Source organism: Takifugu flavidus, chromosome 7, assembly GCF_003711565.1.
Source record: "Takifugu flavidus isolate HTHZ2018 chromosome 7, ASM371156v2, whole genome shotgun sequence".
Classification (NCBI taxonomy): domain Eukaryota; kingdom Metazoa; phylum Chordata; class Actinopteri; order Tetraodontiformes; family Tetraodontidae; genus Takifugu; species Takifugu flavidus.
The window spans coordinates 5,296,379-5,311,611 of record NC_079526.1 but is presented as its reverse complement, the minus strand read 5'-3'; the positions used below and the strand labels follow the sequence as shown (position 1 = coordinate 5,311,611).

The window sequence follows — 15,233 nt, the reverse complement described above, 5'->3', positions numbered from 1 at the left end:
TTTCAACTGGGGCAACACACAAAGGAAATGTGATAAAAATGGGCCAGACCAAGTCATGCACTGGTGGGTGTGTTTGTCTTTTGTTGTTGTACATTCTCCAACACAGTTACCAGAAAAAGAATAGATATTAACATACCATAATTGCCAGATATCATATTAGTCAAAAAGCAAGAGAACCAAACCCACGATAGATTCCTCGTGGCTGATTTAATCTCCCCTGTTCCTGTGAGATGGTTTCTCCTCGTCTACTCAGTCAAGCTTGGATGAAGGTATTTTGACCCTTCCTGTTGTTGCATGACAGAGCTGCTCATACACGTATGAGTTCAATGTAGGGAGCTTAGGTAAACTTTATTTAGACTCACAAGCAGCCGCAGTCTGTATGACTCCAACGCTGAAATACATCTTCCTTCACTCATATCAGCAGTGTTACATAACACCTTTTTGTCCCTCCTATGGGAGGACTGTCTTGTATTTCAAGCAAACAAATGACGCTTTACAGTCTAGATACGCCAAAAACAAACAGACAAAACCAATGCAACAAACGCAACTTTGTCCTTTTGATCAGAATGAAAATCTGGAAATGTCTCTTGACTATGGATTGTTGATTCAAAGAGATTGTTTTGCTCCCGATCAGAAAAGACCCATCGCTGGGCAGGTAATTCTAGTGATTCTAGTGAACTGGTTGTGAATTTTGCTGTGGTTACATGCACTGTTTAACGCAGTATGGCACGCAGGCGGTAGGGCTTGGGGCAGCGTGCGCCTCCTAACTGGAAGTCCAGACTGGGCTGCTCTCCGTCAGCCATGGAGAAAGAAAACCTCTGAAGGAGGGAGGTGAAGAAGAGGAACAGCTCCATCCTGGCCAGCTGCTCCCCGAGACACACACGCTTTCCTGAGGTTAAAGTTAAACAACGACATGAGAGGCTTGGAGAGTTTTAACCTTTTTCTCGGCTAAAAATCAGAATGAATGTTGCATTTGAAACTGTATTTTTTGTTGAAATATTTAGCTGTTGGCTTACCTGCAGAAAATGGGAGGAAGGCCTCTCTTTTCCGGAATTTACCGTCTTGGTCCAGAAAATGCTGGGGGTTGAAGGAATGTGGAGTCTCCCACATGGATTCATCATGCAGAACCGAGTTCAGTGTGGGCATGATTATGGTTCCCTGAGGAAATACCGTTAATGGGAAGGTCAACATGACTCGATATCAAAAAACAAAAATCACACTCAACTTTAACTGTTCAAACGCACAGCAGTGCACAATTGTAAATGCTTCATTGGCCTGTAGGGATGAGTGTGTAGACATGCTTTTCTTCTTTCAAAGCCTGTTTGGTGGTTTACAAGCAGTGGATCTCATCACCACCAATTCACATTGTGTGTTGAAGTGATTTAACTTCCATGCTTCCACTACTTCCTTGTTGGGAGTCAGTGAGGTGCACCTGGCCTTAGAGCACCTCATCATATCAACAATGAGGTAAAGGTTGCTATAATTCAACTACAATGACCTTCACAGACAATGAGGTAAAAGGTTCCCGCCCTATGATGATGTCTTGCATTGCTAATCTTTTTGCAGCTCTATTTACCTTTGGTATTGTGTAATTGCCGATCGTGGTGTCACTGCTGGTCATGTGGACCACATTCAGAGGAATGATGTTGGCCATTCTCTGCATTTCGTGGATGACAGCGTTGGTGTAAGGCATATTGTCCCTGTCGGTGATGGAGGGATCTCTGGACGAACCAATAACAGCACTGATCTCAGCGTAGACTTTCTCTGCACAGGATAGAGGAAGGGGAACATTATCACGTTTACTGTGACAAATAGCAACCAGAGCTATGTATGTATGTAAGTGTGTGTGTATGTATGTATGTATGTATGTATGTATGTATGTATGTATGTATGTATGTATGTATGTAATGTAATGTAAAAACGTCTCTTCCACATTTAGCTAAATGAGACGAATTATTTCCTCACATTTATGTTAAAGTGAGGAAGTCTAAAAGTAAATATAAATATTCTATATAACTGTAAATGTTAAATGTCTTGCGGAGTGTAAAACAAAAGCTCCACAGCCTCGTTCACAACTGGGCAACATTTACACTTAACATTTATATTTATACAATATTTGGAATTGTCGCTAATGTTTACATTTATCATTTATATGTTCAGATTTACATTTCACATTAATTTTAGACTTTGCATATTAGGCTTAATGTGCGGAAACGAGCTGTCTCATTTAGCTAAATGTGAGAAACTAGCTCTAAGTGATATTTTTATGTTTGGCGCCACATATTTGGGTACACCCGTGCACACCTTGTATGTGAGGGTAGTAGATCATATACAGCAGTCCCCACTGTAGGGTCGTTGTGGTTGTTTCAGTTCCAGCGCCAAACAAATCCATCGTGCAAATGGATAAGTTTTTCATATCAAAACCAGACTCTACATCTTCTTTCTGTGAAAAACCAAACATTTCAGTCATCAGTTGTCATAGTTCCTTAGGGCATGCATCAAAAGACACATTCAAATCCTCACCTCTCCCATCTCTGCAAGGAAGCAGTCAATGTAATCTCTCAGTGAGGAAGGGTCAAAATTCCTTTTGTGTTCCTGGATCTTCAAGTCCACAAAGTTAATCACTGTTTTAATCTCAGAGAATATTGTCTGGTGTGTTCCAGGCAGCCACTTCAACAACCAGGGAAATGTGTTATAAACCTGCATGAAGACAGATCCAGGATCACATCAGAACACTTGCTGTAGAACCCATAACCTGTTGTCAAGTCACTTTTTAGCATTGCTGATCAGTCCTACAAGACCCACATTCTAACCAGTGTTTCTGTCCTTCCAGGTAGACACCAGCTTTCACCTGGTTTCCTTTACGAAAGCAGTGTTCTGGCTGGCAGGTCAAAAGCCCGTCTGTCTTTTGGGCCTCGCAGGAACGGGAGGATCACCCCCCCCCCCCCCCCCCCCATTTTACAGTAAATTCTGTATTGAGAAGATGCTCCTCACAAACCCCTGGACAGTTTGGACCTTGGACAGATTCATTGACCTTCTGCCGACAGGAGACATCAAGGTCCCTCCTGAGCAACCAGGCTTATGACGGACCGTGATTATGTAAGCTGTTTTGCAGGTTGCCCTTCCACTGATTTCTTGATTCATAATAATTTAGGTAAAAAACTCAATGAAGTGTACTTTTAATAATGGTCTCACCTGCACAATAAAATGTCCTTGCAACTGTATGATTCTGTCAAAACTTTTAAGTATAGCATGGTACTGCTTGTCACTGTACTCAAAGCGTTCCCCAAACACCAGGCAGCAGATGATATTGGACACGGCGTTATGAATCAGTGCCTTGGCATAAAAAGGCTCCCCTACAAAAGAGGGTGGAAAAAAATATGTCATTCAACAAATGTCTCTGCCACCGGATCTCATGCCTGCGCACTCCCTGTGACTATGCAGTTAAATTCAAGTTTGTTTCAAATCACATTTCTTTATATAGTGTCTGCTACTATCATAATTGTCTCTGAGAGTGGCAAGGAAAAACTCCCCTTGAACAGGAACAAAACCCTGACCAGGACCATGCTCATATAGGGAGGCATAGGTATGAGGCCGGCGTTCACAAAGGTTTTATGACAAGTGAGAGCAGCAAATCAGGAGAGTGATGTGATTCCATTGGCCCAGTGTACAAATACTATTCTTCAAACATGCACTAAGACTCTTTCTCTTCTGAGTCTTTGTTTCTGAAACTATGTTTGATCTACGCTCACTTCAGCTCCCTGTATAAAGACTAACTGTCAATGGAACCAGGACAAAGTCATCCAGTCTGCTGGTTGACAGAGGCGTCATAAACTTTTATTATCCTGTACAAAGGCTACAGGTTAACAAAGATTGTTTTCCTTTTTGTGGATAAAAGATCCAGCCACTACGGATCCTGAATGTTAGGGTTCTGATTTGTTCATGAACAAAAGCAGCTACGGTGTGGGTGGATGGATGAATGTTTGTTGAGAAATGAGATGCTTGGTGCCTTTGTGCTGCGCAAAAGCCTCAGCCAGGTAGTGGCACTCCTGCTGGATGGATGGCTCCAGGCTCTTCTTCCCAATTCCAAAGTTCCTGAGTGTGTGAAGAGCGAATCTCCTCTGGTGTTTCCAAGGATTGCCATTAGATATCACCAACCCTTTAAGAAAGGAACAAAAAGCACTGTGAAGAAAAAAAAACAGCATCTCGTCTGCCACCCAGTCAGATTAAGACCAAAAGCACCTCTATTCCCAGCAAATGCTTCAAACAGTGGAATGAGGGGACGATCTACGAAGTTTTCTCCCTTTTCCACCAGTGCCTCTCTCACAGTTTTGTAGCCGTTCAGAACAACGACTCTCCCACCGAAAAGACGAAGGCTGAAAATGTTTCCGTACTTTCCTGCAAACTGGAAGCAAAAAGTCTCAAAGAGGGAACAGCAGGTATCCCCACATCACCACGGGCTGCCTCCAACAACTGAAATGCTGAAGACAACATTTACATTTCACCTTTAGCCACTTGGGTGGTACAAGGTATCGTCATCAGCATTAAATCAAGTAAAATACTGTCAAAGAAAAGCGGATTTGGTTGATTTTACAACAAATGAGTTGAACTAAATCCAATCAAGCAACGGCAACAACTTTAGCCAAGGTTCAGGTGCCACTGACAGTAAATATCATCTGTAAACAAAAAACACTAAATCGAATTTTTGCACTTTACAGGTGAGGGAAGCTGAACTCTTCCCCACATTAAACAAACTGTTCTCTAAACTATTTCCATATATGTCCTTCTCCGCTTACCTCTGCGAATTGTAAGTGAAGTCTGGAGGGGTTGATGCGATGAAGATCACCGATCAAGGGAAGGGGCCACGGCCCGGGCGGAAAGTTTGACGGCACTCTGTTCTTTATGTAATCGGCCAACAAGACAAAAACCAAGAGAAAAATGAGGATGGTTCTGCCGTCCATCCATTCCAAGCCGAGGGTGCTGAGTATCGCCTCCATTCTGATCCTATTTCCGAAGATGTCGTGTGTATAATTGTGTCCCTCCTGAGTTGTTCTGTGACACTAGCTCCACTTTCCCAACAGAACAAAGATCACTCAGGCTGAGAGCAGGTGTACTTATGCTTGAGGACAATCTCCTGGCACTAACCTTCAGCATAAAAGCACCACGTCCTTTGAACCCAGAGCAATTTGCATGTCGTTTTTGTTTAAGATTCTTTAAATGGGCAGTTAAATTTTAGCTTGATGCAAAAACAGACTTTTATGGACCTTAAAAATGAGAATATCGCACATTTAAGATTTCTAAAGATTTTTTACAGGAAGAATAAAAATCTGCATATTGTACTGGTGTGTGGGTTGGTTCTTGTTATGTGTCAGTGATTGGGTCATTGTTGTACATAAGGTCCTTGTGGGGTTGGGGGAGGGTAGCAGCCCATCAGTGGGCCTCACATGCATATGTTAACATGCAGTACAGAAGAATGTGAGAGTTCAGACTCCGGACATTGCTTCCTGTCAGAGGCCCTTGTTCAATGTTACGCAACAACAACCTTCCCCCCAGTTCTGGGATTTTAAATTCAGCTTCTTGCACTTTTCTCCTACATGCAAGACTTAACCTACTCCTGTTTCCTTCAGTGAGCAATTGTGCAGAGCAACAAGAGTCTTTACCATGATTTTACAGAAGATCTTTGCATATATGGACTTTAGTAGTTGGGTTTTGTTGATTTTTTTGGTGTTACTTATAACTGATGTGATCAGAAACTGGACGCCTCACAACTTTCCTCCCGGTCCCTGGGCTATGCCGTTTGTGGGAAACATCTTCACTGGAGTCGACTTCAGAACAATTGAGAAGGTGAGGTGATTCGACAGAGAGCGGACAATCAGGGAACAACATTAAAAAGAAAAAAACAACGCAGAACCGCAGCGCGAAAACAGGCTGTTGTGCTAATACAGGTTTACTGTGCAGTTGTCCCAGAAGTATGGTCTAGTGTTCAGTCTGAGGCGGGGCAACACGAGGACGGTGTTCGTCAATGGATACAAGATGGTCAAAGAAGCTCTGGTGAGCCAGCTGGATTCCTTTGAGGATCGACCTGTCGTCCCGCTCTTCCATGTTGTCTTCAAGGGAATTGGTGGGTTTGAGAGAGAATTAACCTGTTACCAGCTCTGCAGCTTTTTATGCCATGAAGTCTGTATGGAAATTTTGTTAAGTCTATCTCTGCAAAAGAGACACCTGAAGCTTGGATCACTTCGACCCTTTAAAGATAACATTTGAATATTTACACAGGCATAGTACTGAGCAATGGCTACATGTGGAAAAAACAGAGAAAATTTGCCCACACACACCTGCGTTACTTTGGAGAGGGCCAGAAATTACTGGAAAACCACATTCAAATGGAAAGCAAGTTCATGTGTGAAGCTTTCAAAGATGAACAAGGCAAGTAGGCTCTTGATCTGTAATTGCAATGCAACACATGCAAAATATTTCATAATTAAATAGATGGTTGTCTCTCTTAAAAGGAAAGCCGTTTGACCCCCAGTACACCATAACCAATGCAGTGGGTAACATTATCAGCGCTTTGGTCTTCGGGCATCGCTTCGAATACAGCGATGCATCTTTCCGCAGGATTCTGGAGTTAGACAATGAAGCTGTTGTGCTAGCTGGCTCTGCCCGGACCCAGGTAACCACGACTATATGGACGGAGGTTGTCTTGTGAGCACAAACAGCAACTGTAACTAATCTGAGTAATTGCCACGCCGATAGCTGTACGACAGCTTCCCGTCCTTGATGAAACACCTGCCGGGACCTCACCAGACCGTCCATGGCAACTATGGCAAAATCACAGATTTCCTGAAAAAAGAAGTAGACAAGCACATGGAGGAATGGAACCCCGAAGACCCCCGGGACTATGTTGATACGTACCTGTCGGAGATGGAAAAGGTGAGATGGCGGAATCTGTGGACTCCACATTAAACCAAGTCACAGGAGCGAGACGCTTTTAACAGTCCTTTGCAATTTTTATGTAAAAAAAATAGGGTAATTAAAATTTGACTTTCAACCACGACAGAGCCATCGCGTCTCCCAAAACGTCTTAACTTAACTGATCTTACCTCATCAATGACAATTTAGAGAAGGTTGTGTGGGCACGAGGTCACAGGGGAGTGGAGCTCCAGTTCAAAGCCAACATCATCCATCACCCGTGTTTACAGTCACTCCCTTTGAAACACACTGTGGAGTAGCGTCAGTGAATAAAGAATTTGTGGGGGGGCTACAGGTGGTAAAAAGTGTCGCTCAATGTGCTCTGTGTGTCACAGATGAAGCAGGATCCACAGGCTGGCTTCAATGTCGAAACCCTGCTGATCTGCATCCTGGACCTGATTGAGGCTGGAACGGAATCAGCTGCCACCACTTTACGCTGGGGCCTGGTCTTCATCCTGAATTACCCGGACGTGCAGGGTTGGTGTCTTGGCAATAATAGCCTGTTGTACATGCATGCTTGGTCCGGACGTACTTATGACTGCGCTTCACCACTCAGAGAAAGTCCAGGAGGAGATTGACCGGGTGATCGGACAGTTCCGTCAGCCTGCCATGGCGGACAGACCTAACATGCCTTACACTGATGCCGTCATCCACGAGATCCAAAGGTTTGCTAATGTCGTTCCGGCCGGATTCCCTAAAATGGCTACAAAAGACACAACAGTGGGAGGATACTTCATACCCAAGGTGAAGGACTCGCCTGCCCTTTTATCCTGGGATCCAGTGCACAAACATTGTATATAAAAGAGTTTATTCTTTCCCTCCCCCCAGGGTTTAGCAATTACCACCATGCTGTCATCTGTGCTGTTTGACAAGAACGAGTGGGAGACTCCTGATGTTTTCAACCCCAATCATTTCTTGGACTCAGAGGGTCGATTCTGCAAAAGAGATGCCTTCATTCCATTTTCTGCAGGTTTGCTTCATTTGTTCCCCCTTTCCTTCTCAACATGTGAAGTACGATCATGCGGCAGGAAGTGACATTAGCCAGAGATCTAATTGCTGCTGCTTTCCTGCAGGTAAGCGCGTGTGCATCGGGGAAAACTTGGCCAAAATGGAGCTCTTCCTTTTCTTCACCTCCATCCTGCAGCATTTCAAACTCTCTCCTGTTCCTGGACAAATGCCCAGCCTGGAGGGTATCCTGGGCTTCACCTACTCTCCACAGCCATTCAGAATGATAGTGGCACCTCGTTAGGCTTCCTGCCCCCTCGCCTGTCTCGGGGTCTTGAAATCTGTGACAATGCCTTTTACAACTGCGCTAAATCAAAGAAGCTGACCTCCTCCCACAAAACCCCTGACACTTATAAACTGTTGTATAATGAATAACAATAAATAAATTTCCTTTGAACCTAATGTGACTTTTATTACAATGCACACACACTCAAACACAGTGTGAAGCTCCCAGCAGAGGAGCACAGGACACCAGTTTCCAGATGATAGATATGGGGTAGATGAACAGGGCATTAAAGCCATCTATCATTGTACAATGACTGACATTTCTTATCATTTGTAATCATTGACAGATATAAATGGGATGAAGTTGACTCGACCAAAAGGTTGCGCAGGAACTCTGTTGAACCTGCACAATAACACTGAACTCAGCTGTTAGAAAAAACATAAAGTAAAATCAGGTTTACTTTTTCTTAACACTTTTCCACAGTTTTATCAAAATTTCATCTTTTCTTTTTAATCTCCTCCCCTTGAAGAATTTTTCATAATGGCTTCATTCAGCTGACCTGAAACAATAAAACTCTGGAGCAGGGTGGAAACTCCAAGTATTACTAGCACAAAACAAGGAATTTATTTTACGTGAACCATTGCTTTTTCCATGCAACTATCTGTCAGACTGGGTCAAAACAATGCTATCAAAACACAGAGGAGAAGTGTTGAATGCTCAGACATCCTCACTTTTGTCAAGGATCCACCTCAACAATTTGTTGGATTTAGACATCTTTGTTCCTGTTTTTCTTCTTTTGCTTCCCAAATAAGACTATTTGAGGAATAAGAATACTCCAAATTTTTTTCAGAGTGTGTGTGTGTGAATATTTTTATTCAGTTATTTCAGATGAATGCTAGTGCACACCAGAGACCCTACACTTGAGATTTCCAAAAAGTTCCCAATTAAGGTACAAAACAACTTAAATTTAGAATAAAAGCATCAGAAACACACTCAAAACACACACACACACACACACACACACACACACACACACAAAACACAAGTATTTAACGGACCATAAACTTCAAAACAAAAGAAAGGACACATCAGAAATAAAAGCCTGTTTCAAAGGACACAAAAACATGACAAACCCAATCATGGTGACAGTTCACACACTCATGCACACGTACACTTTAGTGTGGTCTGTGGTGTGTGTGAACGTTCAGGGGGGGTGAAGCAGAGGGTCTCACACCCGCACAACAGTGGGGAGACCCACTCAGACAGTCTGTGAGCCAACAGGAAGGCCAAGCAGACATTTTCCTCAGCTCTCCAGCAGCTTATCCCTCCACCACATGGAAGAGACGGAACTACTCGTGTTCTTCCCCAGTCAACATCAAGGCCCAGCCAGGCTGACCTGTGCAACGTCTCACTGGTGCATTTTTAAACCCACAAAGGTAAAAGCTGCAACTTCCTGACTTGAACCTTTTGCTTTGTTCCGTTGGAGGCTGAATTTAAAATAAAATAAACACATAACTGCTCTGATAATGCTCCAGACTGCAGTCTCCAAATAAAAAGCGCCTCAGTCCCACTGAGTTGAGGGCATAGTCACACGACTGAGTTCAGCCAAGTATCAACGAGGGTTAAATGACAACCTGACAGGGAAGGTGAGACAGTTACAAACAATTGTTTTAATTGGAATTTTTATTATTATTTCAATGAACTACAGACTAAATTCGACAGAACACCTAAGAGAGAAGCTGTTTCTTGTCTTTTTCACTCTGTTTGCATATTTTTTGTCTATATTACGGTATATAAACACAGGACAAAGTGTAAGACAGAGCAAGAAACCCGAACAACCTTTGTGTTCCTTAATATGCGTGACAAGCTGGGGTAGATGAAAGCTTTAGAAGCTATCTATTAGACATTGTGCAATGGCTGACATTTCTTATCATTTGCAATGCTGTGCAAACATCAATAGAATAAAGTTGACTTGACCAAAAGGTTGCGCTTGAACTCTGTTGAACCTGCACAACCTCACAACAACATTGTATTTCTCAGCTGTTAGAACAAAAACTAAACTCATGTTTCCATTTTCTCACAGTTCAACACAACTTCAGCTTTTCTTTCTAGTATTAATTTTCCCATAATTGTTTGATTCCTTTGACCGTTAAAGCACAGGAGAAGAAGGAGTTTTGACAGTGTTTCCTGTCGGAACATCATGTTCAGCTGAAACACTTTCACAAAGAGAAATTGCTGGAGTGAACTTCTTAAAAATTCTATATTTCTCTTAAACAGGTTTTTCACAGATGTGCATGATGTTGGTTATGCAACAATGTGTATATGTGGGCACCTTTGTACTGTCAGGTTTGGTCAACATGCAGGTATAAAAGCATGTGTACCTCAGAAAAGGGAATTGTTTAAGGCTCCTCCATCCTTGCTGCTGTTGTCTCGGAACCACCTCAACAATGTGGCCTCTCCAGGTTTTGCTAGATTTTGACATCAGGGCTCTGCTTCTTTTTATCTCTGTTTTGCTCCTCACAGGAGACTATTTCAGGTATAAGAATCCTCCAAATTTTCCTCCAGGACCGATGTCCTTCCTTTTGTGGGGAGTTTCTTCAGCGTGGACTCTAAACATCCGCACAATTATTTCATTCAGGTAACCTGACAGACTCCACCTGTGGGTTGTAAGATCTTGTTGCTCTGCTAATGAATCTTCTCAAGAATCCATTGTTCCTTGATAGTTTTGTGACAGTGCATCTCCAAATGAATGTTTCACAGACCCAAAACTTGCGCCCTTGCAGTGGTGATGCAGAGCCCCCTGGTGGCTTTTACACCAGCCTCCATGTTGATGTGGACAGCTCTGAGCTTCCTTCCTCTTATCCTTCCTTTTGTTGCTATTTCACCTCTGTTGATTCACCTGTTTCCTACAGATGGCTGAGCTCTATGGGAAGTTGTTCAGCATTCGCCTGGGCAGTGGCAAAATTGTGTTTGCATGTGGCTACAAGATGGTGAAGGAGGCCATCGTGACTCAAGCTGACAACTTTGTTGACAGGCCATTTAATGCATTTGGTGATCGAATTTACATGGGACAGAGAGGTGTGCAAATGTCTCAGTATTCTAATCTACACATGTCCAAATCTGTTGAGCTGAAATTAGCAACATGTCCGTTTTACAGATGGTCTGTTCCAAAACAATGGTGAAGTGTGGAAGAGACAGCGGCACTTTGCCTTGTCCACCCTAAGAAACTTTGGTTTGGGCAAAAATATCTTGGAGCAGAGTATCTGTGAGGAAGCCCAACACCTCCTGGAGGAGATGAGGAGTCATGGAGGTGACACACATGATCACCACTGATCTGCTACTGCAGCTCTCTTACCGAGTGTCTAACCAGTGGTCCCCACTCCTCTAGGTAAACCCTTCGACCCAGCCAGCCTCTTCACCAACGCCGTGTCCAACATCATCTGCCAGTTGGTGATGGGGAAACGGTTTGAGTACAGTGATCACAAATTCCAGATGTTGCTGAAATATCTCTCTGAAGTTCTTGTGCTGGAGGGTTCTTTTTGGGGTCAGGTCAGTCTGTCTGGAAACCAATTAATTGTTTAGAGAAATGCTGCGATGGTGGAAGTGTAACTCAGATGGACTGTTTGCATTTGTTGACTGTTTCAGTTGTATCAGGCATTTCCTTCGGTGATGAAGCACCTGCCAGGTCCTCACAATAAAGTCTTTAGCCATTATAACCATCTCAAAGACTTCATGAATGAGGAGATACAGAACCATAAGAAGGATTTGGACCACAACAATCCCAGAGACTACATCGATGCTTTCATCATTGAGATGGAGAAAGTATGTGAGCATCTATGCACACTGCCTCACACCTGTGGACTGTCAATCTGATGTTCTCTGATGGGTCCTCTCTGTGTTTTGGAACAGAACAAAGACACTAATCTGGGCTTCACTGAGACCAACCTGGTTCTGTGTTCTTTGGATCTGTTCCTGGCTGGAACTGAGACGACCGCCACGACACTGCTGTGGGCCCTGGTTTACCTCATCAAGAACCCTGACATCCAGGGTGGGTGCTGGGCTACGCTTTGTTGTAAAGACACAAAAAAAGACCTACAAGTTACCAACATTTGAGGACCAAGTTATCTTATTCCTGCTTTATCAGGATACCCAAAGTTTTAATTTATCTTTTCATTATTTCAGTTGGTCTGCATTGATAATTAGCTTAGCTCCAGAACAAATGATGCCTGTGAGCTCAAGGATCCTGAGCAGTACTCTGCACATTTATGGACAGAGATTCCAGATGCTGTTTTTGGGATCTGCAGCCCCGAGTGATCCTATATTTTTATCTTATAACTTATCCCTCATTAGAGCATAGAATCAACCGTTCAGCCTAAAGCACTGAAAAAACTACTGCACATTCATTGTTTTGTTTTTCTAGAGAAAGTTCAGGCTGAGATAGACCAAGTGATCGGACAGACCCGCCAGCCCACTATGGCGGACAGACCCAACCTGCCCTACACGGATGCTGTCATCCACGAGATCCAGAGGATGGGGAACATCGTTCCACTCAATGCATCCAGAATGGCTGTCAAGGACACGACCCTGGGTGGTTACTTCATACCAAAGGTTTAGGACGTGGAAATGTAACCAATTTTATCATCATAATATCCTGAAATTCTAAGGAATGAAAGGTTGTTTTTTGCTGTTTAGGGGACGTCCCTGTTGCCCATCCTGACCTCTGTGCTGTTCGATAAGAATGAATGGGAGACTCCTGACAAATTCAACCCAGGACACTTCCTGGATGCTGAGGGAAAGTTTAAGAAGCGAGAAGCTTTCCTCCCGTTCTCAGCTGGTAAAACAACTCCGTCCAAAACTGATTTCACCTGAACTTTTCTGCTTTTATTTTTTTTCAAATTACAAATGATTTTCCCAGGGAAGCGTGTGTGTCTTGGGGAAGGTCTCGTCAAGATGGAGTTATTCCTGTTTTTCGTCAGTTTATTCCAGAAGTTCTCCTACTCTGTTCCTGGTGGTGCAGAACTGAGCACGGAGGGAATCACGGGAATCACACGTGTTCCACACCCCTTCGAGATTCACACCAGACCACGCTCGTTTTAGAGTTTGGAAATAAGCATGAGTAAAATTTAAATGCTGCAATGATTTTTCAGTTTTGAATACATATATTTTTGTAGCCTTCCATAGTAGCCAGTATTCTGCCAAACTACATGTCTTGGTTTAGCTTTGGTTCAACATCTTCAGTTGAATGTACTGTATCTGTTCTGTCTCCCCTTTTTTGTTCCCTCTATCATCTCCTCTCCTCCTTTACCTGGCTGACCAGCTGCAGGAGGTTCCCCCATATGAGTCTATATATAGGATCACTGTCACTGTTGCTTGTTTGGGAAGAGGGGGCTTCTGGTTCCTGCACATCATCTATAGAGACTGTATGATCGTAACAGAAGCCAAATAAATAAAGTTCAAGTAAATTGAGTTTTTAATTATTATGTGCAGTAAAGGCATCTTTTTTCTAAAGGTCAATAATACTTCCAGTTTAACGCTGTCTGTCTGTCTGTCTGTCTGTCTGTCTGTCTGTCTGTCTGTCTGTCTGTCTGTCTGTCTGTCTATTGGACACCTGGCTGGCCAGGGGCGGAGGGACAGACAGATAGATAGATGTTGTGCAAACAAATACACATGAATGCACACAATCATTCACATTATAGTAAAAAAAAAAAACTACTAAAAAATACATAAAAATAGCACTGTAAGGACAGTATTGCACAAGTTGTCCAAACTGTTGCATTTCATGCATTTAGTGATCGTCTGATGTTGTTCAGTTTGGTTATGGTTCTGTGGTAAAACAGTTCTGTGCGCGGGAGAACTGAACAGGTAATGACAGGGGTGGGCATTGTGTCCTGATGATGTCTTCCAGTAAGGGCAGGCTGGGTCCAGTGATCTTTATTGAAGTTCTTCTGGCCTCTGTGCTGTCCATGTGTCAGGATGTTGAGCAGTATGTCAGAAAACTCTGGATGGAACAAAGGTAAAAGTCCATTGTTGGATTTTTCTTTTTACAAGAGCAGAGGCGTGACCACGTAGGAGCTTCACTGATGTAAGTGCCCTTCTTGTACCTTGATGGTCAAGAATGACTTCCATGGTCTTCCTCATGTTTACTGTGAGGTTATTGTTCGTGCAACAATCTGTCAGACCGTCTATTTCCTCTCTATATTGTTCTTCATTGTTGTCCATAAGATGTCTGAAGTCTTTAATCAACATATGCAGAGTTCTACTGAGACCCAAGTCAAGCAGTTTGGTAACCAGCCTGCTGGGAACGATGATGAGCATTCAATGAAAGATATCCTCACATACGACCCCCACTGGTCTTGGTGTGTGAACAGTATGTGGCAATCCTCTCCAGGGTGCTGTGCTCTGTAGGCTACTGGAGCAGGTTAAGGTTAACAGGCAGGTTCAACTAACTGTGCTTTAGAACCAGTTTCTCAAAAGGGTAAGTGATTGGGGTAAGTGCCACTGGTCTGTAGTCGTTTAGACAGGTGTTGTGTTCAGGAACTGTGGTGGGCGCGGTCTCGAAATCCTCCTCCCGGGAATTCATGGAGGAGGCTTTTGACACCAGTACATGAACCCTTCCCTAGAAAGTTTCATAATAAGTCACACCCAACAGCACACAAAGACTGGGAGGTCCACACTCCTTTAATGACTACCAACGATAGCATTCAGTACATAAACCTCTGGAATTCCAACCACTTAGTTCACTGAAGTTCACTGAAGTTAGTTCAGAACTAAAGAAGCCTCTTGGATGAGATGTGGAAAATATCCCTAAAAACATTTCCTACATATATTTTGATAATAACTTAAATTGTTAAACGTTGGCGCATCGTAAATTGTGAAGACACAGAGGTCACGGCACATCCTGGGAAGAGTCACATGCTGGATTAGAGGGCAGCGACTGTCTCCTCCAGCACTCATTGGCAGTTAATCTCTGTGAGAGTTCTGCATTTGTCTGGGAAGACACAAATGTCATATTAAACAGTATAGAATGAACAAT

General features: G+C 43.2%; 3 protein-coding genes and 2 long non-coding RNA genes across 6 annotated transcripts; 3 read left to right on the top strand and 2 right to left on the bottom strand.

Annotated features, from left to right (window-relative positions):
• Positions 1–329: 329 nt before the first annotated feature.
• On the bottom strand, positions 330–5,315 carry LOC130529142 (cytochrome P450 2J4-like). Its single transcript, XM_057039100.1, has 9 exons — positions 4,797–5,315; positions 4,243–4,405; positions 4,010–4,159; positions 3,196–3,356; positions 2,524–2,700; positions 2,305–2,443; positions 1,577–1,764; positions 1,017–1,158; positions 330–889 (listed from the first exon to the last, which is right to left on the bottom strand). The coding sequence occupies exons 1-9, from the start codon at positions 4,995–4,997 to the stop codon at positions 714–716; spliced, it is 1,497 nt and encodes a 498-aa protein (XP_056895080.1). The 5' UTR covers positions 4,998–5,315; the 3' UTR covers positions 330–713.
• On the top strand, positions 755–3,224 carry LOC130529183 (uncharacterized). 2 transcript variants are annotated; one of them, XR_008951492.1, is made up of 2 exons: positions 755–894; positions 2,834–3,224. It is a non-coding gene; the product is annotated as an uncharacterized LOC130529183 (long non-coding RNA). The 2 variants fall into 2 exon arrangements; XR_008951493.1 differs by having other exon boundaries at positions 757–894; positions 2,838–3,224.
• A 182-nt stretch (positions 5,316–5,497) lies between the features above and the next one.
• On the top strand, positions 5,498–8,371 carry LOC130529144 (cytochrome P450 2J2-like). The gene is made up of 9 exons (XM_057039103.1): positions 5,498–5,844; positions 5,959–6,121; positions 6,277–6,426; positions 6,510–6,670; positions 6,754–6,930; positions 7,305–7,446; positions 7,526–7,713; positions 7,798–7,939; positions 8,043–8,371. The coding sequence occupies exons 1-9, from the start codon at positions 5,662–5,664 to the stop codon at positions 8,216–8,218; spliced, it is 1,482 nt and encodes a 493-aa protein (XP_056895083.1). The 5' UTR covers positions 5,498–5,661; the 3' UTR covers positions 8,219–8,371.
• On the bottom strand, positions 6,432–7,240 carry LOC130529189 (uncharacterized). The gene is made up of 2 exons (XR_008951500.1): positions 7,101–7,240; positions 6,432–6,997 (listed from the first exon to the last, which is right to left on the bottom strand). It is a non-coding gene; the product is annotated as an uncharacterized LOC130529189 (long non-coding RNA).
• A 1,687-nt stretch (positions 8,372–10,058) lies between the features above and the next one.
• LOC130529141 (cytochrome P450 2J6-like) lies at positions 10,059–13,662 on the top strand. The gene is given in 10 exon segments (XM_057039099.1): positions 10,059–10,774; positions 10,777–10,838; positions 11,113–11,278; positions 11,358–11,510; positions 11,589–11,749; positions 11,846–12,022; positions 12,110–12,248; positions 12,621–12,808; positions 12,893–13,034; positions 13,116–13,662. Coding segments are annotated over 10 exon segments (1,497 nt in total). The 5' UTR covers positions 10,059–10,647; the 3' UTR covers positions 13,298–13,662.
• The last annotated feature ends 1,571 nt before the right edge of the window (positions 13,663–15,233 follow it).